Source organism: Anomalospiza imberbis, chromosome 3, assembly GCF_031753505.1.
Source record: "Anomalospiza imberbis isolate Cuckoo-Finch-1a 21T00152 chromosome 3, ASM3175350v1, whole genome shotgun sequence".
NCBI lineage: Eukaryota > Metazoa > Chordata > Aves > Passeriformes > Viduidae > Anomalospiza > Anomalospiza imberbis.
Genome location: NC_089683.1, coordinates 105,468,211 through 105,496,004, shown reverse-complemented (window position 1 = coordinate 105,496,004; position 27,794 = coordinate 105,468,211). Strand labels below are relative to the sequence as shown.

General features: G+C 48.5%; 1 protein-coding gene across 1 annotated transcript; it reads left to right on the top strand.

Moving 5' to 3' along the window:
- The first annotated feature begins 30 nt into the window (after nucleotides 1–30).
- KIZ (kizuna centrosomal protein) lies at nucleotides 31–27,160 on the top strand. The gene is made up of 12 exons (XM_068186274.1): nucleotides 31–144; nucleotides 1,468–1,615; nucleotides 3,553–3,645; nucleotides 7,035–7,350; nucleotides 8,097–8,313; nucleotides 11,662–11,796; nucleotides 12,313–12,477; nucleotides 13,635–13,770; nucleotides 14,494–14,638; nucleotides 18,647–18,746; nucleotides 25,306–25,349; nucleotides 26,921–27,160. The coding sequence occupies exons 1-12, from the start codon at nucleotides 65–67 to the stop codon at nucleotides 27,022–27,024; spliced, it is 1,683 nt and encodes a 560-aa protein (XP_068042375.1). The 5' UTR covers nucleotides 31–64; the 3' UTR covers nucleotides 27,025–27,160.
- Nucleotides 27,161–27,794: the final 634 nt, after the last annotated feature.

Below are 27,794 nucleotides of genomic sequence, written 5' to 3'. Positions count from 1 at the left end.
CTGCAAAACCCCTTAGTTCTGGCATTTGGAGACCTCAGATGGTGAAATACTTATATCTCACTGTATGTTGTTTTCTTCCAGTGAAGCCAGAAGGCTGGAATTAGGAAGGCAGAGAATGGAATACACAATGGCTGACCCACACCTGTAAGCCGGTTTAAAAGCTTCTTAGGGGCTATTTTATTTTAGTTACAAAGGTTTACTTATCTTGGAATGCCTTTAGAATGTTGTCTCAAAGGTTTTTCAGTAATAATACATTTATATTTATATTCATGTTAAGTGTAATGCAAAATTCATGTCTTCAATTTATTGATGTAATAGCTGCAGCAGTAACATAAATACCTCATTCTGTGGATACTAAAATCTTGGGAAGAACCAATATGCAGGTTGGCTTTATCCTATTTTTACAAAATCACCACAGCTTAGTCCAGGCTGGAGAATCCCAGGGTCTTAGAAAGTTGAAAGCCTTAAGAAGCCCTAGGGGATATTCCAGGTTCTGGTCCTGCTCTTTGGATTCTTTCTGCAGCTTCTATTTAATGTAAATTGCATGGACAGTCTGTACAAAAAAACCCCAACAAACCCAAACCCTAAACAGCAAACCAAAACAAAAAGAAAAAAAATTCCAGAAGTCCCAACAACCAGACAGGACTGAGAAGTGTCATCCAATGCTCCATTACTTTCCTCAAAGGTGTTCTGTAAAGCTCCAGGGACTGAGTGCTGGGTGCTGTGGGAGCCCCTCTTCTGAAAGGGGCAGAAAATGCAAATACAAATTAAAGAAAAAATATCGGGACAGGTGGGGCTGCATCACATGTAGTTTGTTTCCTGGTTTTGAGTCAATCTAACAGGTTTAATCTAACAGGTTTAGAGCTGCAGTTTCTCTGAACATCTCAGGGGCTTTGGGTTACAGTTTCCCTCCTGGCTGAAGTGGAGCTGTGGGCCAGGGGCATCTCTGAGTGCCAATTTCCCTGTGTTGGCATTAATGCCTTGTGGCTGGCCTGGAGGCACATCAGGAAAGAGATCTGGCTGGAAGGGAATCTGGTTTGTAGGTGGGAGAGAACTGGGTTAGATGGATTTCCAGTGCCCCTCTTGGTGGCACCATGGATTTAGGCAGCTGTGAAACCTCAGCTTCACTGTTCCTGCTTGGGTGACTTTCAGAACACATTCCTCTGCTAGTTTTCATTTTGATTTAATGGGATAGGAGTGACTAGCACATAATCCATTTAAAACACAGTTACAGGAGACTTTTAATGTGTTTACCCTTTGGAACACCAAAGCCCCCGTGTACATCTGCAGATAAGTGGCACCTACGTATTTATATAAGTGTAGGTGTGTGGAGGAATGAGTCTTCTCCTTTTTGGTGTCTGGGGCAGCTCCCTCTCAGTGTTGGTGTGTGTGACTGAGGTAGAGTGATTGTGATGGATGCTTTTGGTTTATTTTCACACCTTTACGTGCCTATTCTTTGCCCTGCAGAGTGAGGCAGAGGCTGCAGAGGCGCCTGGAAGCTGTGTCAGCGCGGCAGCAGCTGGCCCTGCACCGGAACCGGGCCCTGTGGCGGGAATTCCTGCAGCTGGAGGGACACATGGAAGCCAGGGGCTGGGAGAGCATCCGGAAGATGGAAGTAACTTCCTATAAGACTTGGTCTTGTGTGTTTGCTGTTGTTATGCAGGAATCTCCTGGTATGTCCTAGAGCTGGAAGCAAACTGGATCGGGGTCTGTATTTCAGCTTGTAGGATAGATAGGTCTGAAGTACCCCAGATTCAACAGATGCTATAAGAAAAAGCCAAGCACTGAGGTTTCTTGAATCACATTATTATTATTATGTTGTTGTTGTTGTTCCCTAAGGTACAGTTTGGGATGTTGCAAAGTGATGATTCCAGATTTTTGAAAATGAAATTGCAACGTCTGCTTATATGCCACTGATGCATGGAGCCAGGTTTTTGAGGGAGCACAGTTTTTGAGGGAAATGAGTTCATTCCTGCTTTCTAAGAGCAGTGGCACTCCTCAGAAACACTTGGCCGTGTTTATTCCTCACACCGCAGTAGCCCAGGTAGCACCTGTCAGATCTGGTGACATTCCCAGAACATCTTTTCCTGGCTGCAGTGCAGTAGCCCAGAATTCAGAGCCTGTCCCTGGGGTGTGTGATTCCCTGCCTCTGATTTTTACTTGTTACTTGAAGCAGAGCAGGAGGGGGGCTGTGCTGCAGTGCCAGCTTTCCCCTGCTGTTTTGAAGGGGTTTTTCCTCCTCAGCAGCCCTGGTGCACACCAGTCTGCCCAGTGTTAGGGCTGGTGGTTCTGACACCTGCTGCGAGTCCCAGTCCCAGTGCCACAGGTCGAGCTGCACGTGGGGCTTTTGTTCAGTCCTTCCATTTTGGTGTTCCTGTGCCATCCATTTTATCTTTGCAAGTTACAGTTACTTTTTGGAGCTGCTGAACAAATGACATCTCCTCCGTGTTAGTTATGGAAAGCAGGAGAGTTATGGAGCATGCAATCATTTGATCTATCATGGGAGTACGCAGAAAGAAATTATTGCTCTTTTCTCTCCTTTTTTTCCATAGAGAATGCCCTTTAGGAGTGCTTTATCACAACTCTGTGCACATTTATTATGTGGCTGTAGCTCACAAAATTCCTTTTGTTTCTGAAAGATGCATTTTTGCTCCCTGTGTTTGGTCAGTAATTTTTAGGAGTATAAATAAATTCACTTCAGCTTTCAGCAAAATCCAGGAACTACATCTGAGTTTCTTTTGAGCATCTCGACTCCTCACGTGGTGAGGTTTTGTTCCCTGAAATTCCACGTTCGCAGTTTCCCGAGCAGTTGCTACCTGGGAGCCGAGCGCGCTGCCGGAGCGAAGGGCAGAGGCGGGCGAGTTCATTGTGTGAAGGATTCATTCCCACGCCCGTTCCCTGATGCAGCACGGGTCCTGCAGCGCTTTCAGCCCCGGTGTGCTGCTGCTGCTGCTGGGGGCTGCAGTTAGGAGCACGCAGGATTAACTGCAGGTGCTGCCTGCGTGATGCCCAGCTCCGCTCCCAGCGCTGCTCCTATAAGCCCCGGAGTGCGGCAAGCCGCGTTTGGAGCAGCCGGCACGGAGTCTTCCCTGCCTGCTCTCTGGAAAGTCTGCCAGGGATTGTTCCTCTCTACAGCCCAGCCAGACATAAAATGGGGTGTGAAAAACACATTGTGGAGCTCGTTTCATCCCAAAGCAGCCGAGTCATTGTCTGGAGGCATCAGCAATACTTTGGTGCTACAGGTGCTGGTTGGGATGCAATAAATATAATAAAAATGAGTCAACAAGTTATTGCTGTTCTGTGGGATTCTAAATGATGGGGATGAATAAATGTGTGTGAAAGCCTTGCGGCAGACTGTGTACAGGCCACGCTGCTTGGGCAGGGGAGCGGAAAAATGAGGAGCAAATGAGATCCCTGCTTTTAAATATAGTCTAAGATAAAAAGGCTGTGGGGACTTTGCATTTAAAGGTGCACTTTTTGCAAAGTGGTGTCTCTTGGGTTGGGGGGGTGGCTCAGCCTCCAGTTTTGTGTGACGGATTTGTTCCCTTTTAGGAATGGTATGGAAGGGAAATTACAAACCTGTTATCCCTTCAAGAGGGCAGCTTGTCAGCAGGAGGTGACAAGAAGGAAGGACCCAGCGAGCAGGTAATGGGGGGGAAACAGGCCTTATTCCAACACTGTGCTCTCCTCGGAGCTTTTCCGTGGGGATTGCGATGCTGGCACGTGCAGTGTGAAATTGTGTGTAGCACCTGAGAGGAGAACCACCTGGGTAAAAAGTGCAATAGTTCCATCCAGAGAGCCAGAATTAAAAAAAACCTCTGACTGTTTGCGCACGTCTTCTTGTTGGCTTTTATAATTCCTGTGCTGGATGGTGCGGAGATGGTCGTGACCGAGGAGGAAATGTTCCTAATGAGGGATATTTGCGGAACTGCAGCCGAGGAGCCGTGTGCTGTGTTTATAATTTTGTGTGTTTTGACCTTTCCTCAGAAGGAGCAGAAGGAGATTGCATATCTAAGGAACAGACAAAAAGACTGACAAGGAATACTTAAATATCTGCTGCCATATATCTGCAGTAATGCAGGCTCCTAATCCCTCCTCCTATCTCCATATAAATGATACAGTTCAAGACCAGAGCTGTTTTCTCCACTAAAAGCAGCAAAGCTCTTTTAGATGAAATGTCTAAAAACATCTTGTAATAACTTGGAGCATGCTGGCAAGAGTAGTCACTTGTGACTGTGTGTGGAAGCCCCTCAGCCAGGCGGCGCCGGAATAGGCAGGACGGGAGCATCACTCCATTATTCCAAGGAGCCGGCAGCATGCGCGTCCCTTAGGCTACAGCATTCATTAAGGAAAGCTTACTGGGCTGAAAGCTGGGAACAGATGATAACGGGATATGATTTTCATATTTAATGCATTCCTTGGAAGAGTGTGTGTGCTGCAGATTGATAGAAGAATCAACTGCTACTTTACTAAAAGACTTTCTAGTTTGCCCTATAGCTACCGATGGAATCATTCAGCCAAGAAATTAACTTTTTCCCCTTTTACCTGCTTTATGTATCTGCTAAGCAGGCTGCTGGCTGCCAGGGAATGTTATTATGCAGTTAAATGTTTGGTATTTAAGACTCTTATCAGAAAAGAAACAGAGGCCACACTATTTTGTTTTTATAGTAGGAGGAAGGTTTTTGGTTTCCTTTCTTCAGTGTATTAGCAGTTGTTAATCTGAGTTTATAGGAAGTTTTCCCCATAGATTAAAAAGTTAAAAACCTTGAATTTAGAGCATTCTTTAAACTGTAATACACAAAGCAGTGAAGCCTAGCAGCCTTGACCTATATAGGCTGGCCTGTGGCAGGGTGCAAATTGTGGTTTGAATTGGGAGGTGTAGTAGGGAAAGGTGAGTTTCTTTTGGAATGTGAGCTGTCCAATTAGGGCAGGCAGTGTGGGAGATGGGATTTCCAGCTGATGGAGAAGTTGTCATGAGTACTAGAGCATCAAAGGCTTGTGCTGTGACTTGAGGGTTGAAAAACTGTGGGCAGGTTTTGGGCACTATGACAGTGTGATGTATACCCATAAATGTCAATTTGTGTATAATAATGGAGTGGATTGTGGATTCCTTTATCCCCCTGTCCTTTTCCTCTTCCTCCTCCTCCTCATCTCCCTCCAAAAAAACAAGAGGTGACCTCAGCTGCATTGTGCATTTTTGCCATGAACCGGGGTGTGTTTCGGCTCTTAATTCTATTTTTTCACTTCAAATGGGCTGGTTCTTTTGTCCAAAACACAGGAGTTTGTTCTCAGTGATGTGGCACCGAGTCAGTCACAGAGAGAGTGTGCAGTCAGCACATGGGATGTCCAGGATACAGCTTGTGGAGCTGGTTTTATTTCCCAGCACTGGAATTGGGTTGGCTTCCTTCAGGCTGGTTGGTGTGATGACTCTCTCAGTGACATCTTGGGGGGTCATCTCTGGGCCTTGAGGACCCAGGAGGACAATCCCAGAACCAGCCTTCTACAGATAGGCAGTATCCCAGTGCTGAAACACCTTCAGGAATGTCTGGCACGTTCCTGAGCCATGGGAAATGTGCCCTTTTGGGCTCCCAGTGTCAAGGGGAGTCCTTAAGTTCAGAAGTCCCACACTGAAGAGCTCTTTCCTGGCTGACAGAGCTGTACAGCCCAGGCTCCTGGATCCTCTGCGCTGGGAAGTCAGCTTGGAAGCTCTTCCTTGGAGCTTTCAGAGGATTTTGGACTTGGGCATGCTGGAACCTCCCAGGAACACCTGTGGGTGGCAGAGTCCCTTCCCAGGGAAAGGGATTGATAGGAATGTGTGCTGTGCCTGTGCCTTTTAGAAATCCATTTGTTTTGGAACACTGCATCCAGGAGCTGTCAAAGCCATGCAGGACTGGCAGGAGGCATTTGAAAGCACCAAATCCCATGCCTGAGAAATAATTAGGAGGAACCTGAGAGCAGTGGTGATGGAATAAGCTGTGAACTTAATCTGAGTGGCAAACCTTTACTACTGCTTAAAATGACTTCATGGCTTTTTGTTCTGCTCCTTGTTACATGGAATTTGAGCTTTTTTAAGGAACCTTAGTCACAGAGCAGACAAGATGCCTTTGTTTCCTTTCAGCTGGGCTTGGCAGCTGACTTGGTGTGGGAGGAAGAGGTCAGGCAGTGAAAGAGAGGGGAGCAGTGTGGAGGTGACTGTAAATTGTGCTGCTGGAATTTGGGGCTGGAGAGGAAGCCCTGCTCAGTGTGAGCAGTGGCATTACGATGACTAATTTTGGCTTTGCCAAAACTGGCTAATTTTGGCTTTGCATAAACTGGCCATGACCCTACAGCAGTCGTGGTGACAGCAGCCACTCCTCCTAAATTGTCCTGATTGAGTAGGTTTGCAAAGGAGAAGAGGCAAGTGTTAAAACAAAGGGATTTAGCAGCAGAGTGGCTGTATCCTGGAGCTGGTTTGTACAAGTTCAACAGTCCTTGGAAAGTGCCATTCAAAATGTTTCTGCTCTGTGTCCCATGTCATCTGATGGGAAAGGCCATGTCACTGCCATGGGAAGAGCAGGAGGGAGACAGTGAAACTGAGTTTTGCCTTGTTCTATGGTGTGAGGGAAGCTGGATCTGCTAAGTGATTCACACATGGAACATGGTGGTCGCTCTGGGCCTTGTGGGCAACTCTAAATGTGGTGCTTTGGTCCAGGGTCTCCAAACCTGTGTAGGATCCTAATCCCAAAGATTTGACTTTTTGTAAAATGCAGTCACCATTTAGATGGGTTTGAGTCCTTGGTGTATGTGGGTCACTTTTGGCTAAGCAGGTAGCTTCTGCCACTGGATGTTTTGGCTCATGGAGCATCAATGTAGGCCTGGGCCTTCATTTCACACTCTGATGCACAGACTGCATGCCAGGAGTTGTGTAATATTAATGCCACAGAAAGTCTTGAATTCTGTGACACTTTTCAGAGCCCAACATGCCACCCTCAAGAAGCTCCGTGTGCCGCACACAGTTTTTGTCTCCTTCAGCCATGTCCCACTGTGTGTTTCAGGTGCTGCAGGCCAGAGGACGGGTGGGAATTGGCACCAATACAGCTGTGCCAGGAGAACTGGGCTATCCAGCAGCAGCCTTACTGGGCTGCCCCACATCAGCTGCCTCGGCCACGGGAGGTTTGGGCTCGCAGCAGGAGCCCCCTCTGCGCTCCCCGTCCCCTGATGGGCTCAGTCCCGAGACTGGCAACGCTGCTGGAGAGAGTGAGGAGGGAGCAGCAGGACACAGGGACCTGACTGCCAGTGAGGAAGGCTCTGAGCAGCTCACCTCAGCTTCTGGTGCCAAAGCAGCCCCCCCAAGGCCAGGAAGTGTTCCAGGTATGGCAGTGGTACGTGTCCCTGTCTGCCTCCACCCCAGCCAGAGCCTGCCCACAGCTGCTGTTCCTCCTGCATCTCTGGTACTGGGCATGGAGCGTAGTGGCTCTTACTCCTTTTTTCTCTCTTTGTTCCTTTCTTCCTTTTGACTCCGTTTCCTCCCAGGCTGCTCAACAGGACTGGGAAGGACGCACTGGGGGCTGATCCTGGTCAGGGGCATTGTGAGGGAAGATTTCCTCACTGCTGTGCCCACAGAGGCCCTGGTGTAGTCTGAGCCTCTCTGAAGAGGTTTAATGTGAACCTGCTTCACCAGAGGAGTCACTTCTGGATCAGGCTGATTCCCTTCTCCCTCAGAGCTGGTGCACGATAGCTGATTGATTCCCCCAGAACTGATTTGGTCAGGGAGCTGGTCTCTGTGCCAAGCTGGTTTTTGAGAAGTGCTAGGTTTGTTCCCAAACCCCAAAGGCTGCAGCCTCTCTAGACTCCCCCTTGTGAGAGGAGCGTGGAAGGACAGGGGCCGAGGGCAGGAAAGCCCACAGACAAGAGGAGCGGATGGATGGATGGATGGATGGATGGATGGATGGATGGATGGATGGATGGATGGATGCTCTCTCATGTGGGGTGAACAGTGTGGGTAAGCTTGGTTTCAGTCCCTACTCTGTGAGCTTCTCCATGGTCCTGCTAATGTTTTGAGAAGAATAATTACAGTTTTAATATATTTGATTTATTATTGTTTATTGTTATTACAGGGGCAAAGCCTAGCCCGAGCAGCTGGTGGGCTCGCAAGGAGGGGAGCAGAGCCAAGCTCCCGGTCCCTGCTGGTGCTGAGGAGGAGGCGAGGCCAAATGTTCCCAGCGTGCGGCAGGAGCGGGGCAGGGATGCCCGGGCTCCAGAGTGCTCCCTGCTGCCCCCACCGAACCCTCCTGCGGCCCAGGAGGAGCCCTTGGACAGCTCAGCACCACACAGGTACCACCTCCCTGTTTCCTGGATCAGCTGGGCTGGTTAGGGCACCGAAGCTCACACCAAGTTCTTCCCTGTCCTTTAGTACATTGTACCTGTGCTGAGCATTCAGGGGCTTCGGTCACCTCACTGGGGTCAGAATTAGCAAGTGAAGGATTTGTTACTAAAATGCAGATTATGTTCTTTAAATATACAGAAATCTTATTCCAGTCACTCTACTTGGTAAAACTTCCACTGGTTGACCTGTTAGAACATTTTGTTTGGAAATAGAGTAAGAGAGGATGAGGACAGTGCGCTGCAGACACAGGGCCTGTCCTCTGCTGCAGGATTTTGTGGCCAACAAATGCAGCGCAAGAGCATCAGGCTAGATCCATCCGGGCAGGATTTTCGGGCCCGCAACACCCTCATGAGACAGGGACGTGCATCCCTGGGGAGTGGGGCAGTGCCCATGGCTAGATGGTCCCCGGAGCTGGCCCAGGTCGCCCGGGAGGGCTGGCAGGTCTGTAGTGGGACGTTGTGCAAAGGAAACAGCACTTTTACCCCTGGAGAACAAGTGCTCCTGCAGAAGGAGTTCTCTTCTGGCAGTTGGTTGGGTTTTCCCGTCTTGGTTGTTTGCAGTGTTTAAATCTGTTAATGTCTGTTCCTGGGCATGTTGTGGTGGTGCTGATGTCAGTGTTGGTTTGGGTGTTGACACCTGAGCAGAAACTGAGGGCCATGGGCAGAAACTTCGGTAACTTTATCCCTTCCTATTTGCATCGGGCTGTTGCTCACTATGGAAACATCATCTGATTTACATGTAAAAAGCTTTCCCTCAGTCCTCTCTTTGTATCCCACCTGTTAATCACAGCAGAGCAGGCAAGAGCACCGAGTGCCTGTCTCTGTGAGAGGAGTCAGAGCCGACTGGAGCGCCAGCAGTTTAACCTTGTGTTCCCTCCCTGGCGAGGCCTTGCTGTGCAGTGCCTGATGAGACGCAGAGCGGCTCTTGAGGCCCAGGGAAATTATACACAAGGTTTGAGCGCCTGCATTGTCCCTGGCGCACGGCTGGAACTGCGGCACAGAGCTCTTCTCCCGTTGTGCCAAGCTGAAAGCCTCTGCTTCTCAAGGCCATGGAAGTGGGATCACCACTGCTTGCTGGTGCTGCAGAAAAGATACAGGTTTTAATTTGCTTTACCTGAAAATGAAAAGGCAGATCCACCAGCATGAGTGGAAGAGCAGCCGTTCCCTTGTTGTACTCACAGCCAGGTGGGCTTTCCAAGGCACCTGGAATGCAGCGTGCACACTTGAGCCTTGCAAAATTAATTGGCCAAAAATCTTGTGGAAAAGCTTGCAAGTGATTAGTACATGAATTTCAATTGTATGTGTTACACAAAGTATGGGAATGCAGCTTCCTCTGCTCTGTCGGATTCACAACATGTGATATCCTTCCAATCCCTGTGGTTTTCTCTTGCAAAATTCCTGTGCTGGCTGAAGAAATGTGCTAAAATTCGCCAAATTCTGTGTATTTGTTACCTTAAGTTGAAATATCTGTAACTTGGACTCTCCCACTGCACAGTGTCACTGTGGCATCAGAAGGAAGCATTGTTCATACGCTTCTGGTGAATTACCTGAAATGAGTACAAGGGATGATGTTGAAAAGAGCAGAGACCATGGCTGACTCCAGAGGCAAAACCAGTCCTTGTTGTGTGCCAGGAAGCCACAAGTTTTTATCTTTGGAGCAAATGCCTCTCCTGCCTTACTGTAGAGATGCCAGCCTCTGTTTTTTAAGGAGTTTTGGGTTTTTTTCCCGGCAGTGAAGTGTTTGCAGCCAAGGAAGGGAGATGTTGTTGGGAAAGGTGATTGAGCAGAAGGTTTTCATCTTGTTGCAGGTCACAGTAGGGTGCTGCAGCTTTTCTGCCTCAGTTAGCAGAACTGATGCTTGTTGGGCAGTAACATCAGTGTTCCGTCAGTGTTCCGAGGCCTCTCTCCTGCCTTCTCACGCCCAGCCCCACGGGAAGAGCCTGGGATGGTTTCCTGTCAGCAGCCCACCGGCACCACGGGGGTTCATGAAGGCTCCTGGTGTCCCCTCCCGTGGAGCTGCTGATCCAAGGGGAAAGGCTCTGTGTCCTCTTACCATTCCCTGCAGCATCCAGCCCTTTCTTTGAGGGCTTAAACCCGGGGGGCGGGGGGAGAGGGTCTCTGCGAATTAGTGTGGAGAAAGATGATGACTATTTTAAGGCTAAGCTGAGGGAGTGGAAAAAGGCAGAGCTAATGCCTGTGCTGCTTCAGCTGCATTGAGGAGGACTTAGCACAGATGGATTGTGCATTACAAAATGTAACACATAATTCAAGCTGTCAGCTTAATCAGACTGTTTCCAGGAAGCAACCTGTAAAAGAGAAGGACCTCTTGTTTGCTGACCTCTGATCCGTAGCCTGCTGCAGATTGTCATACATTTTGTTTTTCTTTATGTTGGTGTCCCTTCCTTCCCCTTCCCTTTTTATTATTGTATCCCTCTCGAGTGGCACCCTGGAAGGACCACCCAGCGGGAGGAAAACAATGAGAAACGAGCCGGCCGCTGGAATACAGGGTTTGTAAGGCTGGGGAAAAGAGAAAGCACTGTTTAACTGCCTATGTGATCTCCCGGGCATTGTTTTGCTTATTAAATGTCTAGGAAACTCGACTAAAGACACAGCAGCCTCCACTTAATTGTTCACTGTTGCCCAACACTTGGAGGGAAAACACAGCTTTGGGCACAGCTCAGCACGAGTGTGCAAATGCTGCAAGTTTTTGTGCACGGAGCTTCTCCCTGGAGGCAGAGTAAGCCAGGGTTAACTGTGGAAATATGTCAGCTCCTGCATGTGGAGGAAAGAAAGAAAACTCTCTTTTGCCCCAGCTGCGGTGTTCATTGCTGGGGAGACCTGGGCTGGGAGCCCCACAAAGAGGCAGCCGGGGACCTGAATAGCCATTTACACTTCTGTCCCGGGATTAGCCCGCGGCATTGTTTCAGTGGTTAAGTCCTCATTTGCATCATTATAGAGGTGCAGCTTCATCAAAACCCCCCTGAGGTTCCAGGCCTGTCCCCATACCTGTTGGTGGTCACCAGATTTGTTTCGCTTGTGGAGGTGAAGGAATTAAAGTGCTCGGCACAGGGGTAATTTCCATGCAGCGGCTCAACCCGGGCTGATTTTTGGATGGTTTGTTTGCTCATGTGGCTCCCCCCCACCCCCTCCCCCTTCGTTCAGAGCTCGGGAACGTGGTTCTTGCCGTTTGGAAAGCTGAAACGAACCCGTTTATTTTCCCAAGGGGTGCGATGGGAATGCACTGACGAGCCCTGTCACACGTCGTCGGTCACTCCCGCGCTGTGTGTCCATCCGCAGGCCCGGCGGGATGCGGGCCGAGCTCTCGGAGCTCTGCCACGCGCTGCAGCTCCTGGAGGGCCTGGTGGAGAGGACGAGTCCCCGGCACCGGGCGCTGTACCAGGGCCAGCCCTCGGGGACAGCGGAGCTGCCCAGGTGAGTGAGTGCAGCCCGGGTAACGAATGGCCCGTGCCAGAAAAACGCAGTAAATGGAGCAAGAGAGCAAAGGGAATCCCCAGAACTCGAGTGTTGCCAAAAGCAGTGGCAGAGAGCCCTCGCTGTCCCTCCTCAGCCTCTGGGCCCCTAGGTGCAGAACTGGGAATTGTTGGTAACTTTATTGACAACGATGCACAGCCTCCACAGACTGAAGACTCTTGGAGGCAGTTGATGATTGGAGGATTCCTCGGGAATTAGGGAAGAGGAGCCCCAAGCAGGCCTGCCCCCCAGCTTGCCACTGGAGGCGGCTCCACTCGGGGGATGTGCGCAGCTTCTGTCTCCCTGAGAGGCTGCACCTGGGACGTTCCAAGTGCTGAGTGTGACCTCCCTGACCGGTCCCACACGTGTCACAGAGCACCACAGATGTTTGTTTGTCCCTCTGGCTGTCCCCTGGCTGTCCTGTCTCCTGGGGTGGGCTGTGCTCACAGGGCTTGTCCCGCCTGCTTTGTGTTGCAGTGCTTGTGCTGGGGCCAGTGGGCTGGCTCAGGGTGACCTTGAGGCGATGGAAGCCGTGGTGCTCCGGCAGCTCCAGGCCGTGTCCCAGTGCATGCGGAGCAGGAGCCTCCCACCGGAGAACACTGGCGAGGCTGTGAGCAGAGCAGAGCACGAGGAGCACACCAGGTACAGGGGACATAGAACCCACCAGGGGTGAGGAACATCTTTGTCTCTGCCCTGGATCTGTGCTGCCCCTCTGGCACCGAGGCAGCCAGGCCCGCACTGGCAAACAGAGCCGTCAGAGCGTGGAGCCTTGTGGCACCCGCAGTGGGAGCATTCATGAGTTCATTTATTTCCCTCCCATTCCCCAGTGGTGGCTCCTGCTCCACAGGAGCAGGCCTGGGGTCCTCCCAGCTCATCCGATCCATAGTGTCTCCCACTCTCTGGCAGGCAGGGAACTGCAGGAACTCCAGACACCTCTCAGCCAGCCATTCCCCGGATCTGAAAGTAAGGACAACAAATGTAATTCTAAGAAGGAAATTATTCTGTTTGAGACAGAAGATGCACGTGGCCTTTGAAAACAACAAAGTGCAGTTATTCAAAATGGGCTTTTTTCCCCATGTATATGCCACAAGGACAAGTGAGAATTACTTTTTTTCAGGTCTCTTTAACCCAGGAATGAAAATAATTTCCACTCTGTCTTGCTTAGCTTCTGTCTAGACCTCCCTCCCTGTCGCAGGCTCTGCAGTGCTCAAGTGCTGGTAGGATCGGGGCACTTGTGAGCGCTGCAGAAGGGTCTCTGCAGTACCTGCCTCTCTTGCGAGGCTGATATGCCTGCGGGCACCAACAGCTCCTTGTGTTTCCTGAATGGTTTCTTAGGGACAAACACTCTTGGAGTTAATTGGAATTCACTCCTCTGAAACTTCACTGGAGCAGCAGGAAAAAAAACAGCTTTGGCAAACAAAAGGATTGAAGGATTGAGATTTTCTACATTAAAAGACACCTTAGTTGCTTTTTTCCTTTTCCTGTTTTATTCTTTCTGAGCAAAAGACAAGCCTGGGGCAGTGGGTGCCGGGCTGTGCGCCAGGGAGGAAGCGAGGCCATGGTGCTGAGACCAGGGTTTGGATCCTGAGCCTCAGGACAGGGCTTGTATGATGATGATGATGATGATGATGATGATGATGATGATGGTGGTGGTCACCCCTGCCCATCTTGCAGAAGTGGCTTCCTACATTTTCCACTTTGAACATTTTTAAAAGAAAAAGTGGGGATTAAGGACCAGATGGGTTGTGGCTTTTCCCAGCACGTGTGGGTGGGGTGTCTCACTGAGGTTTGTTCCTCAGGGATACGGACATCCTGCGGACTCTCCTGAGCCACCATGGCTTGTTCCTGAAGCAGCGCTGGGTTCGGCTCCCAGAGCAGGTGGCAGAGATGTTTGAGCAGCTGCTGGCTTCGGGAGACGAGGAGCAGGACCACCAGGTGGGCACTGACACCTTGGGTAAATCAGGGGCACTGGAGACTCTGCACCACTGCGGCTGCGCCCTGGTGGGATGTGGTGATCAGGGCAAGGGTGGGCAGTCTGTGGTTAACCAGCCCTGGAGTCTCAGGGAAATATGTCCAGTGCTTCATCCCACAGGAAAAGGGACTTTTTAAGGTTCCCACCCTTCATGCCAGTCAGGCATTGGAACAAGCTCACCCTTTGCTCTGGTGCAAGTCATCACGAGGCTTCTATCTTTGTCTTTCTCTGTGACTTTTTATCATGAATTATCTATTTTGACTTTTTTAAAGCAGAGTGAGGTTTGCCGCGGGTGCTGAACACACAGGTCATTTTACAAATGATAGCACACTCATGGTTTTTTTAAGTTAGTGCAAAAGTTTATAGCCAACTATTTAAATAAATCAATAGAAATGGTATTCTACAGGCTGTGAGTGCCTCAGCCCCTTACTGTGCTGTTAATCGATTGATTTACTAAACAGTGAGAGAGTTCGGGCAGAACATAGAGTAGATTTTACAGAGTCAAGTCCATATTTCTGTCCCAAAACCAGCCCCAGAGGAACACCCTAGATGTCAGGTAGTGGAACATCTAACAGAAACACCCTGAAAGCAGATTACCCCAGGAGTGTAGATTAGCCTGAATGTGGGTTGGAAAACTCTTGGGGGAGGATAATGGAGCTGTGGCTGTTTCTGTTTTGAATGCTTAGACTGTGCTGGTGCTGAGAGAGGCCCTTCTAGGAGAGTGTGGGGATGAGCCACCTGTCCAGAGTGATGAAGCCTCTCTTGGCCTGCCATCGATCCCGAGCAACGATGGGGAAGGAAAGCAGGGGGAACTGGCACGGCGAGAACCAGGTAAGGGGTGTTCCAGCTCTGGCTGCCACTCCAGGTTCCTGCTTCGGACATAGGGGAGTTCTGTCCAAATCACCAGGGGACCATGCTGTAGCCACTGGTAGGTCAATGTACATTTGTGATGGATTTGGGGGATTTTCCTCAATATCTCAGTATCATTTGTGATTCTGGCTTCCCAAACTAAGTGATGCCTGTGGTGCTGGGTTTTTCTGCAGGAGAGGAAAGGCCAAGCCCTGTGGTCCTGTAAAATGGATCAGTGAGTTCTGTGTTCATGTTTACAAAGCATCTCCCATTTAGGAACTGGGGGATGTATTTGCTGCCTCTTGTGACAAAGCCAGACCACAGAAGGAATTGCCAAAATGAAAGGGTTCATGCGGGGCCATTCCTCAGCTCAGGACGTGCCTGTGTCGGGGAGACCCCAGTTCGTTCCTTCACACAAGGAGGGAATACATTATTCCAGTGATGGCAGCTCACTTGCTCTGCTCCTGGAGCACCCCTTCCATCTGGCAGCAGCAGGCAATTAGGCTGCCGTGCTCTTTGCACAGCAAATGCAAACAGGCTGCTCCAGGCTCCGAAATCTATGCCACTCTTATGTGCAGAGGCGACCAGACTTTGATTTAAGCTAATTTCCTGCAGCGGGTCTGGCACACGCCACCGCTGCCAGGCATTGCTGCAGGTTGTTTGTTTCCCAAATCCATGGGGTCTTCAATTCCTCAGGACATTTGGTTGGTTTGTCCTTCTGTGAGGAAACTACAGAGAAGCAGGGTAGCAAGTTCCCAGTGGGCACTGCTTTTATGAGCAGTAATGGACAGTTTAGATCAATAAACAAGAGATAACAAAAGTGGGAAATTAAAGGGAGTGGGGCTTAAAAGCAAGCAAACCGGTCTGATAGTTGCCGCTTTGAAATGGTTTCATTACGGTGTGTTCACATCCAGAAGTCACAGGCTAGAGTGAAGATGAGAGCAGGCAAGAAAGTGTGGTGGGAAAGATTCCCATTACAGGTGGAAGAGGTGGCTGCATATTAACCTCAGGCCCAGCATTCGACTGGGTTATACAATCACACCCTGGTGGCTCCGAGCCGCAGGCAACTTCAGAGGGAGCAAACCCAGCTGCTCACCCTGAGCACAGATTAAATGTCACATCACAGAGCCCACGTTGGCAGAAACAAAGGTGGGGAGCATGGTGCCTCTTTAATTCCTTGTGATCATGTTCCACATTTGCACCATGTGAATATCCTCTCCTCAAGCCTGTCGGGGCCGCCGTCGGTGTTACAGGGGTCAGTCTCTGTGGTGAAGATCCAGTAATTATATGGCCAACTCTAGAGGGTGCTGGTTTGATTCTTTCCATGAGTAATTGACTGGGGATCATTAGAATAAGCGTGGAGCAGATCCCTGCCAGGCAGGAGTCGTGCCTGTGCCAGCCAGGAGCCTCCTCTTTGCCTCCCGTACCAAAGCTGCCTGATAACAGTGGCTACCTCCAGCCAGTGCCATCACTGAGACTTCCTGATCTCTCCTGGCTCTCTCAGGGAGCAGACCTGCAACTGCTAATGCTTCTTGTGTGTAAAAATGCCAAGAAGCTCCTCTGCCAAACCCAGTAACACCAGTTACAGCCCGTCCCTTAGGAGGGAGTTGTCTATGCTGTCCCTCTGCCTCTAAAGTGAGGCTTCTCACACCTCACTTGAAAGCCAAGCTGCTTCTTTCAGACATTATTCATCTTAGCCCGTTCTTCTGTGGGCTTCTTATTCCCCTCCCCTCCTCTCCCTGCCAGGCAGCTGCTCGTTCCCTTTTATCATCACCATTTGCTGTGGCCTCAGGGCTCTGGAGTCATTATGGGCCTAAAATAGAAGCCATATCTCGTGTATGTTGGCTTTTGGGCTCAAACAACTTGTTTTGATGGGTTTAGATGAACTGATATTTGATGGCCATCCATACATGATTGTTTCACTGTATGACTTTTTCTGAGCTTAAGGGATACAAATTTGGTTTGGTTTTGTTTTGTTTTTTTTTTTTTTTAATTTCAGTATTTGCTGCATTTTTAAAGTGTTGGTTTGAAACACCAGAAGCCTTTTGGGGTTTGATAGACTTCCCTGTGAGAGCTGTGTGGATACACTTCCAAGCAGTGTTTAGGACAGCACTTCGGGAACGCTTCTGGAGTTTTGGTTCATTTTTCTTTTACTTCTGTTACATAAAAAGAGAACCAAAACATTAATTTGCTTGAATATCTGTAAATATTCCAGTATTTGTGTTGGTTCTTTAATGCCCTCTTTGGAGCTCATGGGAGGCCACCTGTGAATAATGGGCTTTAAAGGGATTGTCCTTGGTCCACAGGCTCCTCTCTGGCCCAGAGAGGAGCTGGCTGATAACAGAAGTCTCCTGTGGTACCAGGTTATGTGAGGATACAAGGAGGAGAGTGGGGCTAGTTCTCAGCTCCTCCACGGATGCTTTGTTTTTTATGGGGACGACGCAAAAGAAATTGTTCAGCTCTTAGACTATTCCTGAGGTATGTGAATAATGCGAGATTAAGAAGGATAAAACCCATTATTTCTTGTTTTGCTGGATGACTGTTTAAGAGTCTAATTTATGAGTAGGAAATTGCTGATTTTATTGAAGGGGCAGGTTTGTTAAATCTTTAACAAAACCAGATTCTCTCTTTTCCCTTCACTTGTCTTTGATTTGAGCAGGCATTAAGGTTGTAGAGGATTTGAATAAAAATGGGGTAACTGCTCCACTCCTTGGGCTCAGCTTCACAACAGCTGGAATGTCACCCCCAACTGCTATACAGGTCTAAAATCTCCTGTAGGAATAAGGAGGAAAAGCCCTGTTGCAAAGAAAAAATCAGCCCTTCTTTATGTATTATATGGGAACATGAAGGAGCACAAGCTGGATTCTACCTTCCTTTTCAGGCCACCTTTAATGAGCCAACAATTGTGCAACCACTTCTCCCACACCCACATGTCCTTTCTGGTGAGGTCCTCCTTTGAGGATTCCGAGGTGCCGCTTGGAGTGCACCAATCGAGGCATTTAATAAGTCTCACTCAACCTTTTGCTCTGTTTGATATAATTTGATACATTTGGGATGGAGGGCCAGCACCAGGTTGGACACTGCACTTAGGTCAGTCTGGATGATGCCATCCAGCACCTCATGTTGGACACTTAAGTTCCTAAAAGACCTCTGAGTCTTTCTGAAGTTGTGAATTCTGGGTGGAAATTCTTCATCCATCTCTAAGCAGAGGCAGCAGCAGCTTGAGCATTGGTTTGTGGGGAGAGGCAATGCCATGAGCTGGGATACATCATGGGAAAGGGGGGATAATTTTTTTTTAAAACCCCTTTATCTTTTTTCCCTCTCATTCTTGACTTCTCTTTCCTCCTGGGCAGGCTCTGGCACCTCTTTGTTGGAAGTGCCTGAGACCAAACAGGACTTTTGCCACTGCAATCCAAGTGCAGAAGGGACTGGGAATGTGCATAGCCAGTTAAGAAGTGGAGAATCCAATGTGGACAGAAATACTGGATTGTCCTGGGTAGGGACATTGGTGACAGCAGGGCTTGGTTATAGTTTCAGTACTGTAGATAAAAACATATATACAAAATATATGTATGCAAAGCAGCCTTTTAAAGTGGGATTTGTGCTTGAGCATCGTGTGCTTTGGAAACGAATACAAAGATGAGCAATTGTCTGACTCCAGTGAATGAATCCATTTGCCTCTTTTTTTTTTTTTTTAAATCAATCTTTACAGAATGGAAATGAGATTCACAGAGCAGGGGGAAAGAGAAGAAAGGAAAGTGGGGATAACAGGTTTTTAAATAGCTGGGTGTTTGGCTGTTTAAGTCACAAAAAATCTCAAGATATGTGTTTAAGTTTTATAGGATTTATTTATTTTTGTCTAATTCAAGAGAATGGTGGAAAACACATTGACAGAACTGTTACATTCCAAAATAATCTACATTTAAGATTATTTCTTCTTAATGTAAATGGGAACTTGGAAAGTTCATAGCCCCTGTTTTTCCTGCACAGGTGGGGAGTGTGGCCATGACAGTCCCGAAGGAAGCGACAGTTTGGGAACGCATTTGGAAAGCAGCTCCTTGTCGGATGGAAGCGCTCCTCCCTTCTCCAGGTAAGGCTGTAACACTGGAAATGGTTCCATGAGGGAGAAACCCCAACAGCAAAGGGATGAAGCTCCCCTGATTTATGCTTTTACTTGGACCAGGCTTAAGGTTGCTGTTTCTGTAATCAAACACTGCAGGTTTGGAACACCACAGGATATAGCTCGTCCTTGCTTTTAATCCTCTTGCTCCACAGATTTTTAGGCTGCTGTGGGTGAGGCCAGTTCTGATTCTGCAATTGCTGTTAAAATCATAGAATTTCTATAATTCAAGCACATTAAATACGAGCTGTAACCGAGCATTGATGTCTGGCGTTCCTGCTTTTGTGTGGTATTAATTCTTACCATCTTAGGTTCAATTGTTTTCTATTTTCATGTTTTCTGGAACTCTGAGAATGACGAGCCAATGATTATCCTGCCTTGTGCTATGAAATGCAAGGGTGTTCCTGTAGATGAGTTTTTGAAATGTTATATTTTAGCTCTTCCCTGAAGCCTGGGACAGCAGGAATAGCAGGGTAGGGCCCCGAGAATGAACTTACAGGATCACTGCGGCTGAGTAAAATGTGTAATTTAAAATTAACAATTTTTTATTTAAAATAAAAACTCTCCAAAGTAAACCCCATTGCTGCTACACTGCCGGCCAATCGTGCCTGCAGCCACTGCTGCCTCGGTTAGATGCTGTACCTTTTTTTTGTCTTTTTTTTTCTTCTTCTCCAATTTTGATTTGTAAGAGATTTCAAATAATTCCCTCTGGTCTATAATTCCAGGCCTCACAGTGCTCAGCAGCAGCACACTTTGTGCAGGGATAAGTGATGATGCTGCTTTACAAAACCATGGTAATAAATCTGTAAGTCAGTGTAAGAGTTAGTTTTTGTAAATGGCTCAAAGCCACAGTGGGGTTTGGGAGTAGCCCTGGGTGCCGGCTGCCCGGAGCGTGGCACAGGGAGGAGGAAGATGCAGAGCTGTTTGCAGCCGGGCTGTGCCATGCGGTGCCGCAGTTCTGCGGCACTGCAGCTCTGCTCCCGGCAGCCACTCCTCGGGCTTTATTGCTTTCACAAGTGGTCTCAAACCCACTACTTGAGAATAAACATCCCTGCGAGCTCAGCCGTGGCACTTTATAAATTCTCCTTTGCCGCGTTTTGTCACTGAGCTGATGAGTGACCTCGGTGCGGACCCCGCCGGACCGGAATAAAAACCGTGGCTCCTCTGATGTCCCCCAGACAATAATTATCATGTGCCAGTTAAGCCCAAACTACAGCTGAGGGATTTTACTTTAAAGCAGAGGCTCGGGCGCAAAAATGCATTTATAGCTCTTTGTCTGGCACCTCATTATGTGTGGGCCTGATTCATTAAGTAATTGGTTTGCAGTTGTTTACATGAGTATTAAGGCTTTCTATTCAGCAGCCTTTGAGATACACATTGTGCAAATGTTGCATGTTATGAATGCGGAATGAGGGGCCGGGGCCTGGCCCTATTGGCTAAACACTGCGTGCTGTTGAAAAGCAAGAGAAAGAGATTGGGTGCTGTTTTGCATAGCAATGACTTTCTTAATAAGCTTTACAGATTGATACACACAAGCTATAAAAGATGCAAAGAGATACTCTTAGCACATTTATCCATGCTCGTTTCACTATTATGGGCCTGGAGAAGGGAAGAATTGAGGGCTTTCATACTCGGGTTTTCAGTGCATGTCTTCAGTGCATGAGACTTAATAGAATCCGATGTTTATTGTATTATAAATCATGGGGAAGTAGGCAGATCTGCAACAGTTTATTATTAAAGATTCTTTCAATGTAAATCTTTTTCTGCCATTGTATTTCCTACAGCAAAATCATTTTGTGGTTGAGTGGGGATGAAAGGCATAATGTACGACGGAGTGAGTCTTAATAGGAAGCTGCTCTCCGAGTAAAGACCACTTGTTCCCTTTTGTTCAGCGGTGCATGCCAGAGCTTCCTCTTCTCCCACAAATGCCGCCTGCTCTACCTCCAGCAAGAAAACCACTTTTCCCTGGCTCCTTTACTTTCCTGGGGGAATATTTCTATGCACGGAGATGCACCTCTGGGTGGGGTGTCAGGGTGCTGCAGCAGGCGAGAGGGTGTTAAATGACATGGTCCTGGGGGAAGAAGGTATCAGAAGTCAGCGCTGAGGATGCTGGCAAGTGCAGGCGGGTGGGCAGCTATGTGTGTGGCATTCCGGGGGACTGTAGCGATGGATGCAGCCAGTGGAGGTCACTCGCTTTCTGGGAATTCCCCATTTCAGATGCAGGCGTTTTATTTTTCTTTGACTTGTTTGTGCTGTCTCATTTCCAAATAATCTGGAGATTAAAGTTGCGTTATCAGCTGAGAACCAAAGCTCGCTTTGGATTTGTCAGGAGACCAACATGGCATAAAGTCTTTTAAACTTTAATTAATCTGCTGGAAGGACTCTGGGGGGGGTCTCTGAAGGCCGGTTTTCAGGCCTGTTGCCTAACACAGCTGTAGTGACATGCAAATAGAAGTTGGCAGAGTCGAATTCATCTCTTAATCGTTCCTGGGCCCATTGGCTTTGGCCATCGGGGGGCACTCGGGTTCTGCGCATCCCCCACTTCCCCCTTCCCAAACCAGTCCCGACACCGAAAACTCTGCTGTGCTCTGAGGAGACATCCCAGAGCTTTGGGGCTGGCAGTGCTCAGGACATGCACAAATGCATTTCCTTTGGAAATCCAGGAGAAGTGCCATCATGTCAGTCTGGATTCCTGGGAGGTGCACCCAGAAACAAGGCAGGATCCAATGGTTTTATCCCCTCAATGTACTTGCAGTTGTCAAATGGCTTCTGTAAGAAGCTGACTGAAAATTCCAGCAGGATTCTCTGCTGTTCCAGCTGTTTGTGTCAGCTTTGTTTCCTCTGCCTGCACCCCCAGCTGTTGCAGAAGCAGTGCTGCTGCGGTGGCACTGCCCTGCCAGGTGTGTGGGGAGAGGCACCAACATCTGCCAGCTGAGCACAGAGGAAACAGTGGATTTTTTGGCACTGCCCCTGCTCTCCTGCACAGCTTCCTTACAGCGTTGTGATGCATCTTTGTGTCAGTGGGGCTTTTAATTCTCCAGCGTGGTGAATCCAAACAGAGACCGGTCTTAGACACGGAAATCGTTGTATCCTAAATTAAGGGTCATCCTACTCACAGTGTAATTACTGAAATTCAGTGTTACTACTCCAGCTCTGGCATGATGAATGGACTTTTGAATTTATACTGCCTATGTGACACTGTGCAGAATATGTACTGTAGGTATTTGGTTTTCCAGGGTGGGAAAATTCCTCCGTTGGCATTTAGGATTTCCCAAATTTTTTGGGTGTCTTTTTCGCTTGACACTAAAACGTAGAAGTTCAACAGGTACTTTAGCAAGTAGACCCTCCGGCCACAGTACACAGTAAATGTTTTCTGCTGTTTTCCTTGATTACCTTGGCTCTTCTTGTCCTCACATTTTCCTTGATGCCTCAGGTTTTAGCTTTTATATTTTTTAGATTCTCTGCTGCTTTAGTGTGTAGATCTGATCTTCATATTAAGGGATAGTAAGGTCTCTTCACAGAGTAGGTAGACAAAACAATTCCTTCTCTAGCTGGGGACCAAGGACAAACAATACAAATCTCAGGCCCAAGAGTATAAACAACAGAGGAATGAAGAGAGAAAAACAAGAAGGATAGGACTTCATAACCTAAAGCAATTAACTCCAATATGCAAATGGACCAGAACATATAAAAATGAGAGACCTTTTGACCGGTTGTCCATTTTTGTGACCATTTTGGGTTCATCTTGGATGTAGCCCTGGCTGGGCTCTTGTACTGCCCAAGGTGTATCCATTGAGGCCTTTTAATAAATACCTACTTTATTCTTTAACTCCATCTAGCCTCTATTCTAGGTCAGCCTTCACAAGGCATCATCCTCTTAATATTAATTTTCATTATAGAGGAAAAAATATTTTCTTGGAGCTTTTTCATTCCTTACTGTTGCAGCATCTTCAATACAAAAAAGCCTGTTTCATCAGAGAAATGGAGAGATTAAAAGGCTCTTTGAAGTGAAACTGGTTTGGGTTTTCTCTTTGTCAGAGCCTGGGTTCAGTCTGGAATTATTTTAGGGAAGAAGCAAATGTGTAAATGGATATTGGAGGGTCACGACAGGGGATTAGTGAAGGCGCTGGAACCGGCCTAGCTCCATTTATAGCCCGAAAATGTCTCGGCGGAGGTCTGTGCCCATTGTGTGCTGCGGCTGCTGGGTGAGCGCTGCCACAGCCGGGGCTGCCGAGCACAGCTGCTGCGCCATGCGAAAGTGCTGCTGCATCTCTCCAGCTTCGCACATCTCACCCCAGAATTTATCCCCTGCAGCATTTCCCAGGTTTGGGCTGGGGGAGCTGCCGTTCCCCCTCTGGCCTTTCTGATGCCCTTGTTCCATTTTCTGTATCTGCCCAGCATTTCCTTCTGCTGACAGCTCTCCTGCCGAGCCTTTGCTGCCCCGCTGTCCCCATCTCCCTTCTCTGGGGATGGCTGGGCTTGGCTTTGGCTCCGGGCTCTTTGGGCAGTGAACCTCATTCAACACCTGGTGGGTTAGCCCCAGGAAGATGAACCCCAGGGAACAGATGGTGTTTGGTAGAACACAAACATCTCTCTCCCTGCTCTCCTTCTCTTCGTGGGAAGCTGGGGTGGCAGTAGGAAGGTCTCCAGATGTTTATACAGCCATGGTGGTCCTTTCTCCATGGATCCCTCAGCTGGATCTGGAAGACCAAGCCCTGGAGATGTGGGCAGCCCTCCCTGGTGGTGATCCTCAGCACTGGACCGAAAGCACTGACCCATTGGTGCTTGTTGTGGGATTGAACCACAGAGAAAAGTGGGACAGAACTGGGAAAAACTCAATTGTCGAATGGCTTTTGTGAGAAGCTAACTCCCAGGAACCCCATGCTCCCTTCTCCTCAGCTACTTGAAATGGTTCCTGTGCCAGCATCCACAGGAGGAACCTCACCAGCTACAGCTCAGCAACAAGTGGTTTCCTGCTCCAAACCCTAGGGAAAACAGCGCAGCCTCTTGAGCACATTTTCATGGACTGAGCCTGGGATGCATGGAGCACCTCCTGAGAAGTGCTGAGGACCAGGAGATCTGGCCAAAGGGAGCAGGAGCTCAGGGTGTTCAGCAGGATCAGCCCAGAGGCTCAGGTTTCAAATCCTCTCTGGGTATCCTGTTTGAGTGAAGGCCTTTGAAGGAGAAGTGAGAGTATAAGGCAGTGTGGAGACTTGTTTGGAATAAAAGGGAAAGCTGGTGGGATGGTGCACTAAAGGAAAGTTGGAGAAACATTTGAAGCCCAACAGTTTAAAGTTTTTTACTGAATAAGGTCATTATGAGTTACATCACTGTTAAAACTCTGATAGAGCTGTCACTTGGTACTGGCGCTTCTGCCTTGGTTTGGTGCCTTGGTGGAACCTGGGCTGTGTTTAATATTCTGGGAATTTCTGTCTGCAAAGCAGGAGCCTTTGGAGAGTAAATAAGATTTAAACAGTGGGAGCTTTCTCTGGATTAAAAGGAAGAGTAGCTGCACCACTGGTAGCTGCAATGTGTGAAACTTTACATGTGGCTTTCCAGCTGCAATCCCAAATTCTGACTGAATACTGAGGGTATCACAAGCAAGGAGTCATCTTTGCTTTTTTTTTTTGTCTCCTTCACAAATGCCTCCACAATAGTGGAATATTTGCAGCTCCCCACTTTAAGCACTTCTATATTGGCTGCCACATTTGTAAATGAAACACAGCAAATCACAGATATTTCAGAGTCCTGGTGTGACTGAGGCCACAGCTTCAAACTGCACCTTGACATTGACTTATATTTCACTGGTGGGCCCAGTGATGTCCTAAATATCTCCTATATGATCTTCTTATTAAAATCAGCTGAAGCTTTATTTTTGGAGCTTCTTGCAGGGCTGCTGCTGTAACAGTTAATTCTCCCCCATGTTTGCCCCTGTGCGATTATTCCCCAGCCCCAACACAATGCACATGCTGCACACAAAAGATCAAAATGATTCCAGCTTGTTTGAGAGATTCAAAAGGGCCTGTGATGCTCCAGACACAAGAGCAGCCATTTAGCAGAGCAGGCTCGGGCTGCACACACATCAAGGTAGATCAAAGGCAGCAGAGATTGCACATTGCCATGGGGCTGGGGGACAGTGCCAGGACCTGGAGCGCACAGGGAGGAAGTGCAGGGAGCAGCACTGGGGGGGATTTGGTTTTGTTTGGATTTTGTCTTTCTGTACTTTGCGTGCTATGAAAGGCAGCAGCAGCTTGGCAGGGCTCTGCTCCTCTGTACCTTAACTCAGTGCTGGTGTAAATCAGTGCTGTTACCAGGGAATGACTCCAGGAACAGCTGGACCAGTGTCCCTCCTGCACGTGAATTCTCCACCTTTTAGGTGAAGAAGTCTGTGATTAAATAGTTATTTGGAAAAAAAATAGTTACAGAAGTTACTGGGTTGTTTTTTTAAACTATTTCACAGTATTTTTTAAAAAGTCACTTACTTTTTTTAACTGGAGACATTGTGCTGATTGTTTGAAATATTTTACAGGACTGAATTGCGGAAGGAAACAGTAACTGCCATAAAATCCAAAGGTAAGAGACAAATGTTAAGCTACTGAAAATTAGTATCTTTCTAGTTAAATTTATACCACAGAAGCCCTCCCGGAATGTTATGACCTGTGTAAGGTAGAGAGAAGGGGAGGCTTGGAATTTCCGTGTCTCCTGTGGGAGCCAGCAGGGAGCTGAGGAGGACAAATCCAGGGCAGAGAGGAGATGTTTGTTGGGGGGGTGGTGTGGAACGGGTCGAGATCTTTGCAGGGTTTAATCAAATGTCAGTTAACAGCAGGTGGAGGGAACCTGGAGAAGGAGAAACTTGGGGGTTCCTTGGTCTTCCATGTGACCTGGGACGTGGGTGGGTGCAGCTGGAAGGTTTTGTGTGTGGCCAGGCAGCTTTTATTCTGAATTGATGTCTGGACCCTGCACGTTTTTGCTGCCCACACATTCCAGTTCCCCCTTTAACCCTGCGAAGCCCACCAGGGCCTGCAGCCACTTCTGACAGAGCCTTCTGCCAGCAGGGCAGCACTGGGAGCCAGGATCCCTCCGCCTCAAGCCCTGCTCTGGGTGCTGGCAGTCCAGAATGGCCCAGTTTTAGAGATGTGGCATTGAACTGAGGTACAGATGCCATCAAGGACAGCAGCTTTGGTGGCACTTGAAAGACCCTGGCATGCCTGGCCCCTTTCCTGTCTTGGAGCCATTCAGCGTGGCAGCCAGCGCGGGGCTGGCTCTGATGTTCCCAGCAGAGTACAGCCCCGCAGCCCAGGGGGCTGGGGATGGAGGATGAAAGATGCAGATGCTGCATTTGTAGATAAGGTGTTCGTGGAGCTGGTGCTGTCAGAGGCACCAAAGTGCCTCAAACATGAGCTGCAGTGTCTGTGTGAGTGTGACAGCCTTCCTCCTCCCGCTGTCCCTGGCCAACCCCTGAGCCTCATTCCAGCTGCCTTTGGACAGCCAGCAGCTTCTGGATTAGGTGGGAACAGAGAGCATGGCTCTGTCAGCTACTGTGGCCCTGACTTTATGTGCCACACTTCCCACTCTGTCCTATGCATGGGTCAAAAGAATTCACATCACCAGAGATTTCTCAGGCACTCTGAATTTCCTTTTACTGCTGCTGTCAGTAAAAGGGTTTGCTGATTCCCAGAGCCTAAGGTTAAAGCCACATGCTCCACTGCGATCAGGCCTGCATGGATCTGCTCTGATCTCCAAGTGGTGATTTTTCATTTGTGATGTCATTGGTATTTTTGTGCCAACCCTGTGATGTCAGGGCCCTCTGGTGACTTCATCGCAGGGTCAAGTAGTGGGGAGAAAGGGGAAGAGAATAGACAAAGCTGCAATTCAGGCAGCATCTGGTCAAGTATATTGCTTGGAGTGGAAATGTTCTGCCCAGCTACCTTGTGGCACAGTGGAGTGGGAGCATTGAATGAGGCCGCTGTCCAGCAGCTGCTCCGCTGCCGGGCACTGTGCCAGACACGCACACCTGGGGCTGAGGCTCCCAACTCCCAGCCCTTGGTCAGCCTCAGCAGGCCTGTCCTGTGCTCATGGCTGTGACAAGTGGCACAGCCACAGAAAAGGTCTTACACCTCTGCTTTCCGTCTTCTCACCTGCAGCATTCTGGGGTGAATCTGACGACAGCTGCTCCGAGCTCGAGGCTGCTCTGCGCCCACAGACCCACGGCACAGATTCAGACGACTTTGATGACTTCTATGACTGACATTCTCCCACTGGCTTTTGGGAAGAAACAAACTGTGTTTTCTTTTACACAGTGAGTGTGCTACAGGCTGAAGCACTGCCTGTCACTTAATTGGCAAAGAAAATTTATATACCAAATAAACATAATGGATCCTATATGTTGTCTGAGTGCTCTCTCTGACTTGCAGTGTTCTCCTGCTCTGACGGGAACCCTGCCCCGTGACAGTCCCCTCCCGAGGCTTGTGGCATCCCAATATTGGGACTCCAGTGCTAGATGGGGTTTGGGAAGAAGCAGACAAGCATTGTGGGTATGCAGACAAGCGCTGCTGGGGTGGGTTGGTATGTTTGATCTTTATCTTCTTCTGCAACAGATCAAGAAGAAGAAATGCATAAAATGTCCATTTGTAATTCAGCACATTTTGGAGCAGAGCAGCATTTACATGTGGCAAGCTCCAGTCCTTTCCTGCTTTTCCCTGCTTTGTGAAATCCATGCTGGCATTGCTGTGTGGACATCACAGTAATTGGATGACTCCAGGAGCTTCATGCATTTTTAATTTTCTTCTTTTCATTCCTTTTATCTAAAATTAAGTTCATTAAACATGAGATTTTCTTTGGGATGGAGAAACTAGGGGACATGTTAAAGCTGTTCATAAATTTCAAGTTCAAAAGCAGAAAGCAGCACCCCAATTAAGCTGTGCTGTGCCGCACACCACATCTCCCAACACAGGCACCAATCTTTGCTCCCCATCCCTCAAAACCCAGCTAGAAATGGGACCAACATTCAGTTTAATA

Excerpts from the sequence above, each read along its gene's own strand:
- KIZ (XM_068186274.1), top strand. The coding sequence starts at position 65 with ATGTTGTTTTCTTCCAGTGAAGCCAGAAGGCTGGAATTAGGAAGGCAG. Across the intron at positions 12,478-13,634 it reads GAGCACGAGGAGCACACCAG|GGATACGGACATCCTGCGGA; the intron begins GTACAGGGGACA and ends TTTGTTCCTCAG. Across the intron at positions 13,771-14,493 it reads ACGAGGAGCAGGACCACCAG|ACTGTGCTGGTGCTGAGAGA; the intron begins GTGGGCACTGAC and ends TTGAATGCTTAG.